Source organism: Marmota flaviventris, chromosome 6, assembly GCF_047511675.1.
Source record: "Marmota flaviventris isolate mMarFla1 chromosome 6, mMarFla1.hap1, whole genome shotgun sequence".
NCBI lineage: Eukaryota > Metazoa > Chordata > Mammalia > Rodentia > Sciuridae > Marmota > Marmota flaviventris.
Window position 1 is genome coordinate 25697018 of NC_092503.1, and position 18454 is coordinate 25715471.

Consider the following 18454-nt stretch of genomic DNA (forward strand, 5'->3'; position numbering starts at 1 on the left):
TTATTTCAAACTCTGCAAATATACCACTGACACCAGAATTCAGGTGGCTCCGACACTTCCTTTTTATTATGCCACTGTTTTTCTTTCTCCATGATTCTGTAAGAAACCTGACACTAATTAGGCTAGCCCCAGAAGGAAAAAAAAATGATGACTCATAAACCACACTGGAGATAAACCAAGAAATAAGAAAAATTGATCTCTATCCAAAAGAATGACAATGGTGAAAAACTGCACTCATTAGGGGGCTAAGCAGGATTTAAATTTTTAAAAAAACAAAACATGGAGAGCCTGATAAGTTCTACCAGCTGCTCGTATTCTCTCTTACTATGTCATATGATGTTCATGTTCCCTGCCCCACCCCCTCCTGCTGCCTCCTTGTGCTTGTGGGCTGTGTGTGTTTATATGTGTGTGTGTGTGTGTGTGTGTGTGTGTGTGTGTGGTTTCTCTCAGCCCTGTAAGAATGCCACCCGCCTGCCTGCTCCTGCTGTTGCTGCGGCTCCGACTTGCTTTTTTGCTCCCTCTTTCCTCTCTCTTCTCTTCCTGCTTAGCTCCTTGCCTTCTGGTAAGTGTGACAAACACTCCCCCAGGCCCTGTGAGAAGATAGATGAAGGGTGCGGTTTGTGGTGTTCCAAACTTGCAGTTTTGAGTCTGCCAGTGAACTGTTGAAGAACTTTCCATTGTTGTATTTGAATAATTAAAATGTGTGGCTCAGGAAGGCATGGTGTGTGGGATAGTTTGCTGGGACTGCCTGTACAAGTGAAAAATTCTCAGAGGAGGGTGGGAGCCCATAAAGTTTATAGAAGATAAAATTTAGAAATAATTTCTTTGTTTTAAAATACGTTACTATAAAAAGGATCATTTAAAAGTAACAAAATTTTTTGACTGTGTTTTCACAAAGGCCTCTTTAGGGATTAAGTTGTCTTGTGGCTTACAATAACTCAAGTATTCTGTTTTAAAATACATATGGAATAGGAGTTTAAAGTTAAATATCCACAGAACTAAGTATTAAAAACCTCAATGACTATGGTATCTGGTAAATGAATAAATCAAATACAAACAAAACACTTGCATGTAGTCTAATCACAGTAAAATTATATGGACAGAGTTTTAAAGTAATTGCCTTAAACTTTGATTTGGTTTATTTTAGATTTATCTCATCCTAGAATAATCTTCCCAACACTTGAAATGCCACATATGGCTTTAAACTAGCAAATGTTTACTATTTCAATTGATTTAAAAATTATTTTCTTGGGTTTCAAGGATGACTTGCTAAATGCCACGATTCATTTTTAGAAGAACTTAAAATAGCTCTGGCTGGACAGCAGGTGCTATGTGTATCTCTCCAAGATTAGGAGGCACACGTTATATATAGATTAATGTGCATCATAAGTGGAGGTCAGGATAAAAAAAAATCCAGTGACAAGACAATGAAGCTGTTGGCTGCATAATTTGATAATCAAGTTGATGAATTAAATTGGTGAACTTGCTTCCTTCTAAGTTAATGGGTATTTGGTGAGAGCCATAGGTGGGTGGTAATGTCTGTGCATTGAAATTTCCCCTCCCATTGTCATCCAAGCATTTGATGTCTACTCACCTGAGAATAGGAGAAGGAAGCTGTGCTGTTTAGAGAATAGTATGTTTTTGTTTTTATTTTCTTGCCAACAGAATAGCAAAACTTGTGAATTGTGAGAATCTTGTCATAGTTTTATACTGCTAATTATCATCTTCATTATTAAATATTATTTACAAATAAAATGCACCACAGCTTAAAGGACTAAGTGAAATTTATTGCAACCCTAAAAATAATAGTGGCCAGAATCTCTAGAATCTTCAGCCCATTCTTTCATGCCTGTTCCCAAACAGCCCATATTATATCTGAATTATTTTTCTAGTTCATCTCTTCCCTGTTTATCATGCACTGCTATTTCTTTAAAAATATTACATTTTCCTAGAGCTTTATTACTTAGTAAATAAAGTTGTAATTTATTTTCTTTTTTAAAAAAAGTCAAATTTTTAGAGTGGAATAAGAGGATATTGCAGAAATGTAAGAAATTAACAATATAGGCATCATTATGTTTCCATATTATTTGGTTTAGGTATACCTTCCCTCATTCCCTGTCTTATTCCAATAGCAATGCTAGTTTGATCTTCCAAAAGTGTTTTGTTGATTGATAACTGCATGCTGCTCATCTGGGAAAAAGCATATACTAGAAAACCAAGAAATATCTCCTATAGTAGCATAGTGACGCATTCACATCAAAGCATACTAATCAAATCTTGACTTACAAATCAAAATAGAGTTTAGGGATGTTATTATTATGAACAATTTTAATAAGAACAATGGCTCTTGACAATTTTAACTTTGAAGGAAAACATATATATCCTGTATCTTCAACGATTGTAACTCTATACAGAATTATATAAGAAAATCATGATACAAATTGGCCTAAGCAAAATGTCAAATAATACAAAAATCAACAGCACAAATTAATCAGTTAATATCAATAATAAGAGATGCTACAGAAAATTGTAGATCAAACAAAAAATATGTGGGTAATGTGACTTTATTTGAAAAAGGGCTTCCCGTTGTTTCTACTTTACTAATTGTGATATCAATAGTTTATTAAAGTACAGTCTTTATATCTTAGAAAACATATTAGTTGGTACCTATTTGGGAAGTATCCTGCCCATTAATATGTAACTGGATTAATAAGTAAAACCTAACTGTCCTTACCACTAGACACTACTTCCAGTATGGAGACTAATCACTCTGAACAGCTCTCAACTGAAGAGTCAACTCTGCCAGGAGACAGTTCATCATCACCTAATCAAAATGGCCTGGGGAAGCAAAACGGTCAGGATTCCTCAACCTCACTCCAAGAACCAGAGCAGGCAACAAGTGTGCACCCTGTAAAGGGAGCTCAAGATATCTCCGAAGAGTTGAATCGACAACTGGAAGACATCATTAACTTGTATGGATCTGCTGCCAGTACAATAGGAAAAGAAGGCTCTGCCAAAACACAGGAGCAGCCTGAAAATGCAGAGGCACCTGACAATGAGGATGGGGACTGTGAGGAAACCAATGAAGAGGCTGAAAGAGAACCCCTTGCTTCTGAAGAACCATCCATAGTCAAAGAACCTGTTGGCAATAAAGAGCAAAAATTGGAAAAGAAAATCCTAAAAGGATTAGGCAAGTAATTATTTTCTAATACATGACTTTTATTTATTCCTAAAACAGGGTACTTCCTTCAACCTTTATTAAAAGCCACATCTCATATTTGGATTACCAGAATACCTTCCATCAGAGTTTCCTAAAGTTTCTAGTCACTTCCCTTCAATAGAGCACAAGTAAATTTTTCAACACATTACATATCTACTCTCTGTCTCAATGGCTTCCTATTGCTTGCAGGGAGAAAACCAAAATTTATAACAGATTTTTTTGAGGCCCTAATTATCTAACCCCAAGCAGTCCCAGCTTTACCTCACATCCCTCTGCTCCTCTTCAGCATCCTCTACCTGAATATTATGACCCTGTTACCACTCTCCCTGCAATCATTCTGATCTTCTCTTTCAATTCTTTGAACATGCCATGTTTTATTCCCCAAGGGACTGTACATATCCCAATTTTATTTACCTAAAAATCTCTACACATTCCTCACTGCCACCCCAATTCAGCCATTTGGGCACTTGACTCGTACTCATCATTCAATTCACCACTAAAATGGCATTTCCTTAGCCCAACACTAGATAAATTCTTAACTGTTTTGGGTCTTTACAGTACTATGTATCTTTCCATCATAGCTTTCATCGGTATTTGAAATGATTTTTTAAATTATCTGCTTAATGTATTTCCTCCTTACTAGATCTTTGTCTCAAAAGCAGTGTCTCAAGAGGGTGTATGTGTATTTGATGTCACTGGATGCATATTCCATAGAACAGAGGATGACACATTTTAAGTTCAATAGATATTTGTTATAAGAATGAATGAATGAATGAGAGAGAAATTGTTTAAAGCAAAACTAGTGGAGTCTAGATATAAGCAAAACATTACAATATAGATAGGTTTGTATATAAAATGAGTGTCAATTAGATCACTTAGTAGTATGTGTTCCATTATTATATAAAATATTTCTCACTGCATAGAATTCACCAGAAATGTTATCAATTGCATTTGTCAACAACTGCAGAAAATATATACTTGAACTCTTATTAATTCTTTTGTTCAATGAATATTTATTTCTTAATGCCTGGTCTTTATGAGGCACAGTGAGAGGTACACAAAAATATATAAGCCATGGCCTTTTGGTCAAGGATATTTAGGTATAGAGAGGAAAGCAGACATGTAGACTAATTGTTACATAGGATAAGTGCAAAATCAGGGAAAGGAAATATTTTTTGAAGAGCATGAAGGATTGATAGTACCTAAGATAGCTGTGAAAGAAGAATAAGAGTGCTAATTTTATAGCTATGTACTGAAAGAATGTTAGTTACTGCACATGGAAAGTCCCTCTTCCTGTCTTCCCTGGTGATTTTCACTGGAACACTTCCTACAAATGCCACCTCTTATGCCGTGCCCAGGTAGAGTTAGCCTCACTTTCCTTAATTTGCCACTAAATTTTCTGCATTTTTAGAAATGGGTTCAAACTCCAATAACAAATTATTATCTGCAAACTTAAAAGTAAATCTCCTTTGCAGAAGGATCTCCTTGATGATTGAACTCATTGTTGCAAAGCTTTCAAGAAGTGCTAAAAGATACATTCTAATGACAGACTTGATCCACTCACCATAAAGATGAAAAGTATCCAGAAAAATACCTTTAAAATAAAATAGCTTCAAGTTCCAAAGTATAAGGTGGAAAGAATTCCAGTGTCTTTAGAAAATAGGGAAATATAATAAAATTACACTGTGGTATAGAGCAGTTTTTTCTTTCTCTAATCAGAACATCTTAGACATGTCCCTTTGCATTAGTCATTGTTAAAGTTTCCATAAAACCGTATCCAAAATCTCATCCCAGAGTTGAACAATTTCAAGTGTTCCTAAACAGAATAGTTCTTAACCATTTGTTTTATCATCCTAAAACTTACATAGGAATCCATGTGTGTGTGTTGTATTGACGGAAAAACATGAATAGGGATAAAATTCAAGGTATCCAATTTTGGCTTCTTCTTTCTATTCCATGAGTTATTTCATAATTTGTTTTAATCTTACAATTACCAAATAATCAGAATGCTTTTGTTTTTTATTTTTAGTATAAGAAAAATTCTGTTTCTCTAGTACTGCACTGTCTACAAGTTACCAAGTTCCAAATGAATGTGTTTGACTAGAATCAATGTTTGTGACTCAGAGACACACTCTAATCACCCTTGTGGGGCTAAGCACTTTTCTGTGCCATCCCATTCAACATCATTTGTATGTTTTGTCAAACACAGTACTATTTTTGTTAGTAAATTATGACACTTTTAGGCAAACCTATACTAAAAATAACCACTTTAAACTTATTTCAGTTATTTATTTTAGGAGATTTCTTAAATGCTTATCAATTAAATGACGCTGCACTTTTTCTATATCAATGGTTTTTCAAACTTAACTTTGCATTAGAACCAAATGCAGAATTGGTCAAAATTCTGAGATTTAGAACTGGAAGGTCCAATGTGGGGGCCAAGGCACCATGACAATTTTGACACAAGTAGATGTAGAAGCAATGTTGCTATGGCTCCAAAAAGGGATTCCTCTACCCTAATAGAGAAAACAAAGTTCTGGCTGTAGTCTTCTTCTAGAACCTTTTTATTAAAAGTTCTTTAAAAAAATATTTTTATTAGTTATAGATGGACACATGTCTTTATTTTATTTATTTTTTATATGGTACCGAGAATCGAACCCAGTGCCTCACACATGCTAGGCAAGTGCTCTACCATGGAGCCACAACCCCAGCCCTATTAAAACTTCTTTTTAATAAGTCATTCAATGCATACTTAAAGATCTACCCTTAAACTTTTCTTTCATTCTTAATTAAAGTCTTTAACTATAGTATTATCAGATATTAGTTGCTTTATTGGTAGTTTTGACACACTAAAATGTCCTGACTCCATAATTCAAAATTTTCCAAAGTATATTATTGGAAGATATATGATTTTTCAGACAAAATTAAACAATTTCCTCAATGCCAGAATTTTCTGATCTCCGATATACACATACACAATGAAAATCCCAAATAGTGATGGGCACAGATTCCATCATTTCCTAAACTTATTAAACCAGCAAGACCTTTTTACCCCAGGACACCCTGAGTAAGTTGGAAATGTGTCTAAAGCCAAACATAAAGGACTTGCTTTTCCCATAGAGGATGCTTATTCTCCACAGTCAATGCACCCACATTAAAGCAGTTGGGGAGCATTTAAAAATTCCTTTAGCTGGTAGAATTTCTTTCCCTTGGGCATCCAAAGAAAAACAAACAAACAAACAAAAAGATTCCCCATTATATGATACTATGTTAAAGTTTCCACAAGTGTCTTGTTAACATCTAAAGTATCCCCCATGCTTCCCCACCCCACCCTTCAGGGTCATAGTGATTTAGTAATCATTTCTTTGACAACCTTACATGGACTGCAAAAGTACCACAAAATAATAAGATTAAGACAATCATAATATATAATATACCTTCTAATACTTTGGTTATAACTGACTGACTAGGAAGTCATAGGTTTTAAGTATAAACCTGGGAGAAAAACAAAGCTGATACACAGGTCCATTCTGAGCTCAGAATCCATCTAGTCAACTAATTTTATACACAGGGAAATTAAAATGCAGAGAGTTTAAGAGTATGACAAAAAAAGGGGGGGTTACTCTAGGACTAAACTCAGAATCCATTGAGTTAACCCACTAATCTTATAAACAAGAAAATTGAGGGTGTAAAAAATGCAAAGAAAGGTTGCTCAACAATGACAGAGTCAGTTTTAGAACTCATGTCTCCTCTTTTTAGTCCGGTGTGAATTTAACTACATTATCCTTCCTATTCTCTAGATATATGAAGCTTATTTCCTTGAAAAGATATGCATAGATGCTCAGTAATTATTTGTCTTACATATGTTATTTTTAAAATTATATTATTAGGGACAATTAATATTGAAATGTCAATTTGGGTCTAACATTGAAAGAATGTTTATAATATTACTGTTGTAAGTTTTGATCACAACATATGGAAACCAGGAAGAGGATACAAAGGCACACAAATATGTATTCAAGACAAAATTTTGGTCCCAAAGATCAAAAAAATAATTTTGGAAAAGACAAAACATAGTTTTGGAAGTTTGAACACATCAAATCTACATAAGTTGTCCACTATATTTAGTATAAACAATCATTACTATGCTAGAAGTTCAGGAAAAATTCTGGCCCACATTGCTACAGCTGGTTCAGTTGTCTTAATTTAAGATTTTTAATTTCTTTGATGTGAAAATAATACCTTCATATTCCAGTATAATTGTGCCAGTGACCACAGCCACATGTGACACTCTAGCTGCCCAGGTGGTTCAACTTTCATGTAGACTTCTATCCAACCTAGCATTTTCTTTGTTATGATTTTCCTGCTCTTTAATTTTAATTTTTATGTTTCCTCTTGGTGCATATTAATTACATAGAATAGTGGGTTTTATTGTGGCAAAACAGAGCCTTTTGCAGTGTGGTAGCCATATGCCTTCCCCAGCTGTAATGGGGAAGAAGTAAAGCTTGCTGTGGAATGACACATCAAAGAGGAGGCAGGTGATCCCCCTCCTGATACGATGTTTCACAGTCAAGTCAGTTGTTTTTGCTCTGTATCTAACTGTGTCAGCAAATGACCCTGTTTCCATGGGAATGTAATTATAGCTTTTCTTAGAGGATAAGCAATTCTCTAGCTATTCCCCTCTTCCTCTGTTATGCACACAATATCCTAGTCAAACAAAAACAATTCAAGTTTAAAACCTAAGGTCTCTGATGTCACAAATTTATAAATTGGGCACATACTCTATCTCAAATTTGTTGAATTTTTTGTTTTTGTTAAAGGAAAGAATAATTTTCAAAGGTGTATTGATATATCTGAATGTTAACCTATACAAAATAATGACTTTTAGAGCAGAAAGGGCCTTAATGAATACAAAGGTTAAATAAACAATAGCAACAATAGACTGTCTGTACAGCTACTGAAAACAAAACCTAAGGAGAGAGATTCTTAATGGGGAGACAGAACCACTGGACTTACTCAATTGTTTCTAACTCCACCAAATAAAGCAAGTAATGATTTCATTTGTCAGTACTCAAAATGAGAGGTGTCCCAGCATACACTGAAAGTCACAGGTGAGAATAAGACCTGTCTTTCCTCTAGTTGTAGTATTCACATGATACCAGTGTGAGATAGTTGGCTTTGTTTTATCCTATTATTATCAATGTTTACTGAGCACTTGCCATTGGCCAAACACTGCTAGGCCTGATCTACTGTAATCACTTGCCTTTAATGAGTAACAATAACCCGGAGAGTAGTTGTTCAATTTCCTGGTCTAAAGTCAACGGTGCAGATCATCCCAGATGCTAGAGGAGTAACTGAAATCATGCATCCAGTAGGGGTGCGGCAGCAGTGACTATCAATTGCAAAGGAAAGCATCATGCCACAGGCTATAAATGAGGAGATGAGAGGCCCCACTCTCGCACACCTTCTCCCTTGTCTTAGGCTGTGTCTCTAATCTGAATTAATTCACTGGGCAAAGACAGATAAAAACTAATGGCTGGGAATGAGGTCATTTTTCTTTATTTCAAAAGAATTTTCTTTTATTTCTCTGGGTTTCCCTAGAATCCAAATTCCCCATTGGAGTACAGTGATTTAGAACAAGAAGAGTAACCTTGGATTCAAGCCTTGGTCATGCCAGCACTAATTATATAACTTTGGTTTTTTTCTGAGTCTTAGATACTTTATCAATAAAAGTAAACCAGTTAGTCTGGATACTCTTTGAAGTTTCTTCTAGACCTAAAATTCTTAAATTGCATGTAAGGTTGCCAGATTAAGTAAATAAAAATAAAATATGCCCAGTAAACTTTGAATTTCAGGTTAACAGTTAATAATTTTTTAGTACATATTCCATGCCCATAGTTCCTCTTGGCAACCCTAATTCCATCACACATTTGCCTGTCCGGTATGGAAGCAGATATTCTAGCCAAGATGAAATGTCGGTTCTTGAGGAATAGGTTGTCAAAATTGGTTAACATTCTAGTGTGAATTTGTGTCAGAAAACATGGGCTCTATTGGTTGGTTTGACCACCCCACTTTGAAAACCCTGAGAATCCCTGTTAAATAATCATGGACAGATTAGTTTTAAAATGTAGCACCAAGTCCAATTGTGAGCAGAAAATGAAACTGCCATCAGAGATTAATAAGGCCTGGGTGGGGCAAAGGAAAGCCTGAGAAGCCCAAGTCCAGAATCATGGAGACAAAAAAACAACTGTGGAAAAGTTCTTCCATGTTTCGAATGTTTTCCTTCTATCTTGATCTTATTCTGTTTGGTGGGATATATGATTAGAGTTTACATTACATACGATAGGATATATGATCATAGAACAGGTTTGTGAGCAAATAGAGGAGAAAGGGATACTAAAAGAATATGGACGGGGGTCAGTAAATGAGCACACTACACTGTCAAGTTTCTCTGCTTTTAATTGTAATTTTAGCAATTCCATGTGTTGATACTGGCCTTTTCATGCTAACCAGGAATTTTGACTTGTTGTTTTGCTTCTTTCTTATGAAAGTAGGAAAATAGGTGATTTATTCTTTCATAAGTCAGTATTTTGATACATAATGTGTCTTTTGAATATTAAGAATACAAGGCAGAAAGTAACAAGAATGAATTCTTAAGATGAAAATTTGGGCATTATTCTTATAGCAAACATTGAGAGTTTACCATGACATGAACTTGTAGCACGCATTTTTCATAAACTTCTCAGCTAATCATAATCCTCACTCTATGAGGTAGGTGTCATCCTTTTGTATAGGAAAAGGAGGCTGAGGCAGGAGGATCATGAGTTCAAGCCAGCCTCAGCAATAGTGGGCACTAAGCAATTCAGTGACACCCTCTGTCTAAATAAAACCCAAAATAGGGCTGGGGATGTAGCTCAGTAGTCTGGTGCCCTTGAGTTCAATCCCCAATATCTCCCTCCCAAAAAAAGAAAGAAAATTGTATCTGAGGTTTAGAAAGGTTAGTAACTTGGTCAATGTTGGTAGTAACTTGCAAGTAACCAATCTGAGATACCAGTCCACATCAACTGACTACAAGCTCAACACTTATTTTTTAAGTAACACTCCTCTATGCCCTTTTTTAAGGCAAAGAAGCCAACTTGCTAATGCAAAATCTGAACAAGCTACAGACACCTGAAGAAAAGCTTGATTTTTTACTCAAGAAGTATGCTGAATTGGTAAGATCTTTGATTGGCTCTTTTTTTTTTTTGATCAGCAATATCAAAACTAAAATTCATAAAAGAAGAATTTTTTAAGGAAAAGAAAAATTGATAAATAACAGTAAAAGAAAGAAAAAGGATAGAATCAGAATCTACCTTCACCTATGTGCATAATTTTGGGAATGAGAGAAAAGTACAGATAATTGAAAATCATGGATATTTTTAAGTTCTTTTAAACTTTAGAATAAAGCAGAAATATACTCAACATAAGGATAAATAAATCTTAAACTATTATTCAGTCATATCTCCAAGGAACAAAGGAAGGAAGGCAGAGAGTTGAATTAATGCTACCCCTCAGTTTATGGCACACTCTTGTCTGGTATGGCTCATTTCTCTATTTCTCCTTCTTCTCTCCTCCCCTACAATAGCAAAGTAGTCATTCCATAAGAATTGTTCTGTGCCTACTTCCAGGTCCTCCCCTGGCAGCCTTCCTCTCAACAGGGCCCCAGAATCAAGGGAAGCCAAACCAAGTTATGCAAGAGTTGTTGAATGGCATCTTCTTCTCAGGCTTTAGAACTGGCCAATAAGAGAAAAGAGGAGGGCTCAGTGAGGGCAATATCTCTAGTTTCAATAAGAAACTAGAAAGAAATAGATCCCGGCTGCCCCTTCAACTTACCTACTCATACCAAGGCCATTCTTGTTTGGTTTCTAGAGCCCCATTCTGTACTTGGCTTTACTGGGTTGCATTCTGAATCAGCACAGGATGTCACTTACAGTGCTGCATTACCACAGTAGTGTATTGGAGAAGAATCACTTCTCCAGCCTGACCAAGATTCCTCCACGAGTCAGGGTTGTTCACCTTGGCCCCAACGACCACCTGAACCCACTCATCTTCCTAGTCAAGCAGTCATCTCCACAGAGGTTATTTGCTAGGAAATCTAACTCAATTCAAACCTTAATTACTATACTTTGGCATTTGTTTATTCTCCTATAACAAACTTTAAAACTCCAAATATCATTCCCAGAAAAAGTGAGTAAGGAAAAAATTTGCTCTCCAAAATTCATTACATTTCTTTTTCAGGATGGAAAAAACATGAAGAATTTTAATTTTTTACTTGGAGAAGAAAGCCTATTTCCTTGCTCATTAATTTGGATATTAATGTAGAAAACATCTGAAACATCATTGTTAACATGGAATAAATCATAAATTTCAAAGCTCTGAATCAAACTGATACTTTAGTTCACTCATCCTTATAGCCTGAATCCTGTAATATTATCCACCATTGTATTCATTAATAAATAAGGGTAAGTTCATTAATAAATAAGGACACATGACTAAATTAAGAAATGGCCTAAGAAAAACAGTTTCTGCAAGTTTTTTTTTTTTTAACTTTTAGGTAGTTAAAACAACATCATTAAAGCAATTCTAATTTAGCATTTGGTATTAATTTTACTTTTTTAAAAGAGAGAGATTGCAGATAAAATCCTATATGCCTGTTACGATTGTACAGAAAAACCATGCTTAGGTGCATTGTTAAATCACAAAACCCAGCATTTAGCTAAGGTTGACTTAGTTGCAATATGTTTACTTTCATTTATTAAGAAGTTCCATGCATTCATATGCATTCACATAAATCTGAATTATTTCAATAAAATTATCCACATACTAAATTTTTTAAAAAAGATCAGAAAGAGATTTTATATTAAAAAGAAGTTTCACTTAGATCAAAGTAAAATATATTTAAATTTTAGATTTGTATGATCTTGCAGTATAACTAAAATGGTAAATAGTCAATGAGTGAGCACAAATCATCTCTTTTCCAGCTTAAAAAATACATGCAGGGTACCTTCCTTCTGACACTCACATAAAGCCACATTAGGACAGTGTTCTCCAAATGGAAAGTTTTGTCCATCAAGGGACAACAGGCATCTGTCCGAATATAGACTTGAAAGTCAAAGTGGGGATAGAATTATTAGCATATAGTGCACAGGGGCCAAGGATGGTACTAAACCACCAACAATGGACAAGATATTGCCCAATAAAAAATTATGTGGATCATTGTGTCAATAGTGATGAAGCTGAGAAGCCCTGTAATATGATTTAACCTTTAAAAGGTAGTCTAAATCATAATGGTGATGACAATAATAACAATATATAAATTTAAAGGAAGAATATGTCATTTAAAATTTAAATATAAGCATGGGAAATTTCACCACTGTCTAATAACAATGGTGTGACCTGAAAGTACAACATCTATTCTGTAAACAGAAGTTTAGCATGAGAAACATAATAGAAGATCACTGCCTTTCCAAGGCGGCAATCAGTATTTTTAGTAGCATGGCTCTTGTGTTTTTCCAATGCTAATTCCCACTACTAAGTAGAAATTGCACATGAGTATGAAGGTAGAACATCAAATACACATATCTTTGGCTTAACTGAGGGTTTATAGATGGTTATTTCAATGTAGGAGGAGAAAGGGAGGAAAAATCAAAATGTAAACGGAAGAAATTGTGATAGAGTGCTGTTCATGTACCTCAGAAAACACAAATGTCTTTTAAAAAGAGGGAAACTGAGGCACAGATCATGGCTTGTGTGAAATTTGTACCCATTTGTGTCAAGCTCTTTGAGACACCAGGAATAGCTGGGGTCTAGAAGCACCAAGGGCTCTCCAGGGCTTTTCCTTTCTGCTAGCCAACAAGGTCATTATTAGGACTAGTACCTTCCTAGCTTAAACTCTATTCAGACCCTAAGAGAACTGAGTCTAACTAAGCAATGATCTTTAGAAAAAGGGATGCTGCTTCAACATGACCACACCAATGGTCAGTTTCAGATTGACATTCCTAGAATCCTCCTAGAATCTGCTAGTCTCTGCTAGTCTCTCTCTCTCTCTCTCTCTCTCTCTCGTGCTGGGGATTGAACCCAGGGCCTTGTGCTTGTGAGACAAGCCCTCAACCAATTGAGCTAGTCTCTCTCTGGTAGCTTGTAGAGTTTGGTCCCCATACTCCTCCACTGAGATAGGATTCCAAAATAATGCTTCCAGATTTTGCAAGTAAAAATTCAGTACACACAGTTAAATTTACATTTCATTTGTAACATTTTTTTTTTTTTTGGCAAAAGTGTATCCCACCAGTATTTGGGATATATTTATACTAAAAACTTATTCCTTATTCATCTGAAATGTAAATGTAACTGAGTGTCCTGTATTTCACCTGTCAACCCTATCTAAAATTTTACCATTCCAAGATGAAAAGAACAGGGGGTAAACTGGTTTCATTTCACAAGCCACTCCTGGTAGTTTAGTTGTAGTTTCTAGAGGGGGGTGAGAAGAGCTTACCTGGGTTCGCAAATAACATGCACCATGATGTGTTTTCAGTAGGCATGGAGTGGGTGAGCAGGGATGGGTGGGGAGCAGGGTAAATTACAGAAACTTGCCTTTCATGCTGTTGAGCTGTGCACTGGCTATTCCCAATGCTATGGTGGAAAACTGTCAGTCCTTAGGTAGTTGAGGGATACTTTCTATTCTCCTTCCTACACTCAAAGTCCAAAGTTATAAAGAAGACAACTTTATCTTCTACTTACCAGAAGACTGCTTTTCTCTTTCCTATTTTAAAAATAGCACTGGAAGTTTGTTTTGTGAAAAATGAAATATAATCCAAGCAGACAAACTGTTGACCATTGTATGAATACAGGTTTTGCTATGAATTCTGCCAGTTTCCAGATTCTGAGATATGTCTTTCTATCTTGTCTCTGGCATCACTAAATAAACTCAAGAAAAATATTTTTAGACTACCAAAAAATTCAAAGTAAAAAGATACTACTAATTGTAATGTAAAACATAAATATGCTCTAAACACTATATCTACAAATATTACAAAGGCAACATTTGTGAAATTCATGTGTTTCCAGAGGGACAGATAATAGCAAAAAAAAAAAAAAAGTTTCTGAACAACCACAGAATGGTCTCTAGATTTTATCCTTTTCTATCAACTGCAAAGCATTCCTACCCAGTTTCTGTTATTTTCTTTCTCATGCGTATCCCCATGCCTAGCTGGATGAACATCGCACAGAGCAAAAGAAGTTAAAGGTCCTACAAAAGAAACAGATGCAAATCCAGAAAGAAAAGGACCAATTACAAAGCGAACACAGCAGAGCTATCCTGGCTCGAAGCAAACTGGAGAGTCTGTGCCGAGAGCTGCAGAGACACAATAAGACACTGAAGGTATGTGTCACACTGGCTTAGGAAAAAAAAAAGAAAAAAGAATGACACACTTTCTTGCAGGCTACATTGACATGGGCAGTTACTACTACTTGTGAAAAGAGCATGAGTCTTAGAATCAGAGCAGTATGTTCAAATACTGGCTCTGCCGTTTGATCGCTTATGACCTCCAATAAGTTATTTTACCTCCCTGTGCTTGTTTCCTCACCCATAAAATGGTGATTATCCCAGCTTCACCATGTGTTTGGGGAAAAATTAGATCCTATGTGTGTGGTGCTCACAGACATAACACAGTGCAGACCCTCAATAAGTGCTATTTCCCTTACCTTCTTATTAGGTTGAGAATTTTTTTGTTGATATTGTTTTATTTTGTTTTGTTTTGGGGGGGTAGTCCTAGATTACTTTAAAATATTTGTAAAAATTCTTCATTTTATTTTATAATGAATTCTGCATGACATGAGATAAATAGACACAAATCTAGTTGATACAATAAGTGAGATTGAGAGCCGAAATGTCAACTGAAAAAAGAAGATACTTGGAAAAACACTGAGGCGCTCTGGATTTAATTATTCAATCTCAAAATAATAGACTGATTACTTTCCTCAGACTTCATGGGTTTCAATAATTACAGCATAAGCCCCTAGCAGTGTGATTAATTCGATTATGTGCAGACACTTCCTCCATTCAATAAACCACGATGCAGGGCTCTCTCGATGATAGTACTGTCTGTACCCACATTTCCCTTTCCAGAGGAAAATCCCAAAGCAGTTAACAAACAGTAATTAATTAGACACCAATGTTCCTGTGAGGTAGTTATTATTAAGTGTGTTTAAAAGGAGATACCTTAAGAACTAAAGACATAAAAATCCTTGTTTAGTTTGCACAATGAGTTGGGGGGTGGGGGAAGGAAAGACTAGTTGTTCTGTGTACTCCAAATTGTTTTTGATACCTGGAAATGGAAGTCCAGTGTGATGAACTCTTAACTCTCAAATGACAGGTCTGAGGAGATGAGCTTCTGGCATCTTTTCAATGATTGAACTAGGACTATCAGAAACCTAAAATAGATGGGGGCCTGGAGATGGGAACATTATCCTAGGTTTGGTCAGCTTTTTCATTGCTGTGAGTAAAACACCTGACAAAAACAATTGTAGAGGCGGGTAAACTTTATTTGGGAGCTCACAGCTTCAGAGGTCTCAGTCCATAGGAGGCTGGCTCCATTCCTCAGGGATCAAGGTAAGACAGCACCGCATGCCAGATGAATGTGGCAGCTTACATGATGATCAGGAAGCAGAGAGAGACTCCACTCACCAGACACAAAATATATCCCCCAAAGGTACACCCCCCGCCAATAACCCACTTACTCCAGCCACTCCCCACCTGCCTGCAGTTACCACTCAGTTAATCCCATCAGGGGACTAATTCACAGATTGGGTTAAGAATCTCACAATCCAATCATTCTCCTCTAAATCTTCTGTAGTTCAGATAAAGTGCCTGGGTTCAATCCCCAGTTCTAGGGGAAAAAAAATAATACTGCAAAGAGATATAACTAAACCTCTTCTTGCATTGTCTCACACATGAGCTTTTGGAGGACACCTTATATCCAAACCATAACAATCTTCAAGTCAATATATGTATTCCAGTAATAGTATTCTGTGTTTACATTAATTCTTCCAATTTACAGTACAGTCATGTAATGAGGAGATACAACTAAATCAGATAAGGTGAAGAAATGTATCAAGAAAGAGATTAAAAGAGAGAATTATGTGGCTTGGACCCTCTGGGGAACATTCAAAGGCAGAATGATAGAATAACAGAAACCCCTAGAGGAATGCCTGAACACCCTCAGTCATGGCTTACAATCATGGACAATGAAATTATATACTTTTATTATGCCAGGAATTGTGCTAAGTGTTTTATGTCTGTTCTTTCATTTGATCTTCACCAATAATGCTGTGAAAGTTAATATCTCCACTGATGAAGAAACTGAGACTTAACAATCCAAATCAGTTGTCCAAGGTCATGAATATTTTCAGTGCCAAAATCAGGATGCAGATTCAAAATATTTTCTAACTTCCCTTCTGATTTTTTTCTTTAACCTGTAGGTTACTTACAAGTATTATTTAATTTATATAGCCCATCATTCTGTCTATATTGATGAACATACTATGAGTACTGAATGTTAATGTAGCACCCCATAGGTAACCATTAAGTTTAGGTCATTTATGTCTTTTCTGAATTTTTGTCCCATTGCTGAGCAATAGTTGTCAAAAATCTACTCTGTGGAATTGTCTTCTACTTTTAACTTTATTAATTCTTTCTTCATGTGTCTCAAAGAATTATATTAGATATATACACATTTATGAATATTTTGTCTCCTTGATGAATTGACCACTTTAACATTAGAAAATGTCCTTTGGTAATAATCTTCATCTTGATATTTATATTATCTGATATCAGTATAGCCACTCTATGCCGCAGTCTGGCTGGGCACAAAATCACGAGCCACTCAAGCAGGAACAAAGTTTATTTTTTGAAACTGCCGCCAATGTCCGGTACCGCCCAGGCAGAGATTTTTTCCACCCACGCGGCCTCCTCCCAGACCACAGAGAGAGCTCCTCCCCCGGAACTCCCTCCTACTGTACTTCCCCAACCAATGGGAACTCTCCAGGAGTCCCGTAGCCGGCCTAGGTGAACAGCAGGAGTCCAATATCCATATGAATGCAAATCTTAACATAATCATATCATCTCAATGGCTAGCTGGCGTCACCTTTCGACCAAAAATGCCATGCATCATATACTTGGCTCTTAGCAACTCTAGTGTTCTTTTATTGTTTTCCAGGGATATCTCTTTTCATTCCTGTATTTTCAACTTGGGTCTATAAGTTAAAGTACATGTCTTATAGATATACTTTGTAGTTGTAGGTACCATGCTTCTTTTCATTCATTACTTTAATTAAAGTAATGGCCCATTAACATATAATGTAAATACTGATGTGGCTGGATAAAATTGTAGACACCATTATATTATTTGTTTAGTACTTGCCATCTGTCTTCTGTTCCTCTGATCTTTCTCTACCTTCCTTTGGATGATTTGAATATTCTTGAAAACATTTTCATTTATCTCTTGTGTTTTTTAATTATACCTTTTTGCAGTTTTTTTTTTTTTTTTTTTTTTTTTTTTGTTCCTAGAACTGGGGATTGAACCCAGGCACTTTACCTGAATTACACGCCTTTTAATTTTTTTATTTTGAGATAGAGTTTCACTAAATTGTCCAGACTGGCCTTGAACTTGTAATCTTCCTCACCTCAGTTTCCAGAGTAGGTATGATTACAGGCATGCAACACTGTGCCGGGTTTCTTTGCACTTATCTTCAGTACTTGCTCTGTAATTACAATCTATACTTTTAACTTTTTATAGTCTGCCTGAATAATATGTAGAAACACTGCAACTAAATATGTCCATTTACTTTCACTATGTTAAGCTATGATATATATGTGTGTGTGTATATATATATATATATATATACACACACACACACATTATATACATTTATAAAGCCCATGAGACAATGTTATAATTTTATTTTAACCATCGTATATATTCCTTTAAAAGTTAAAGGCAAAAACTGTCTTTTTTCTTTACTTAGACATTTACCATTCTTTTTTTTTTAATATTTTTATTTTTTAGTTTTCAGTGGACACAACATCTTTGTTTGTATGTGGTGCTGAGGATTGGACCCCGGGCCGCACACATGCCAGGCGAGTGTGCTACCACTTGAGCCACATCCCCAGCCCACATTTACCATTCTTGTCTTTCTATT

General features: G+C 35.8%; 1 protein-coding gene across 1 annotated transcript in view; it reads left to right on the forward strand.

The window, feature by feature from the left end:
• Window positions 1-425: 425 nt before the first annotated feature.
• Txlnb (taxilin beta) overlaps window positions 426-18454 on the forward strand; it is a 40707-nt gene continuing 22678 nt past the window's right edge. Inside the window, exons 1-4 of the mRNA XM_027938436.2 lie at window positions 426-562; window positions 2741-3190; window positions 10343-10434; window positions 14466-14636. Of these exons, the coding sequence (XP_027794237.2) occupies window positions 2755-3190; window positions 10343-10434; window positions 14466-14636 (699 nt within the window). The 5' untranslated portion in view covers window positions 426-562; window positions 2741-2754. The remainder of the gene's footprint in view (window positions 563-2740; window positions 3191-10342; window positions 10435-14465; window positions 14637-18454) is intronic.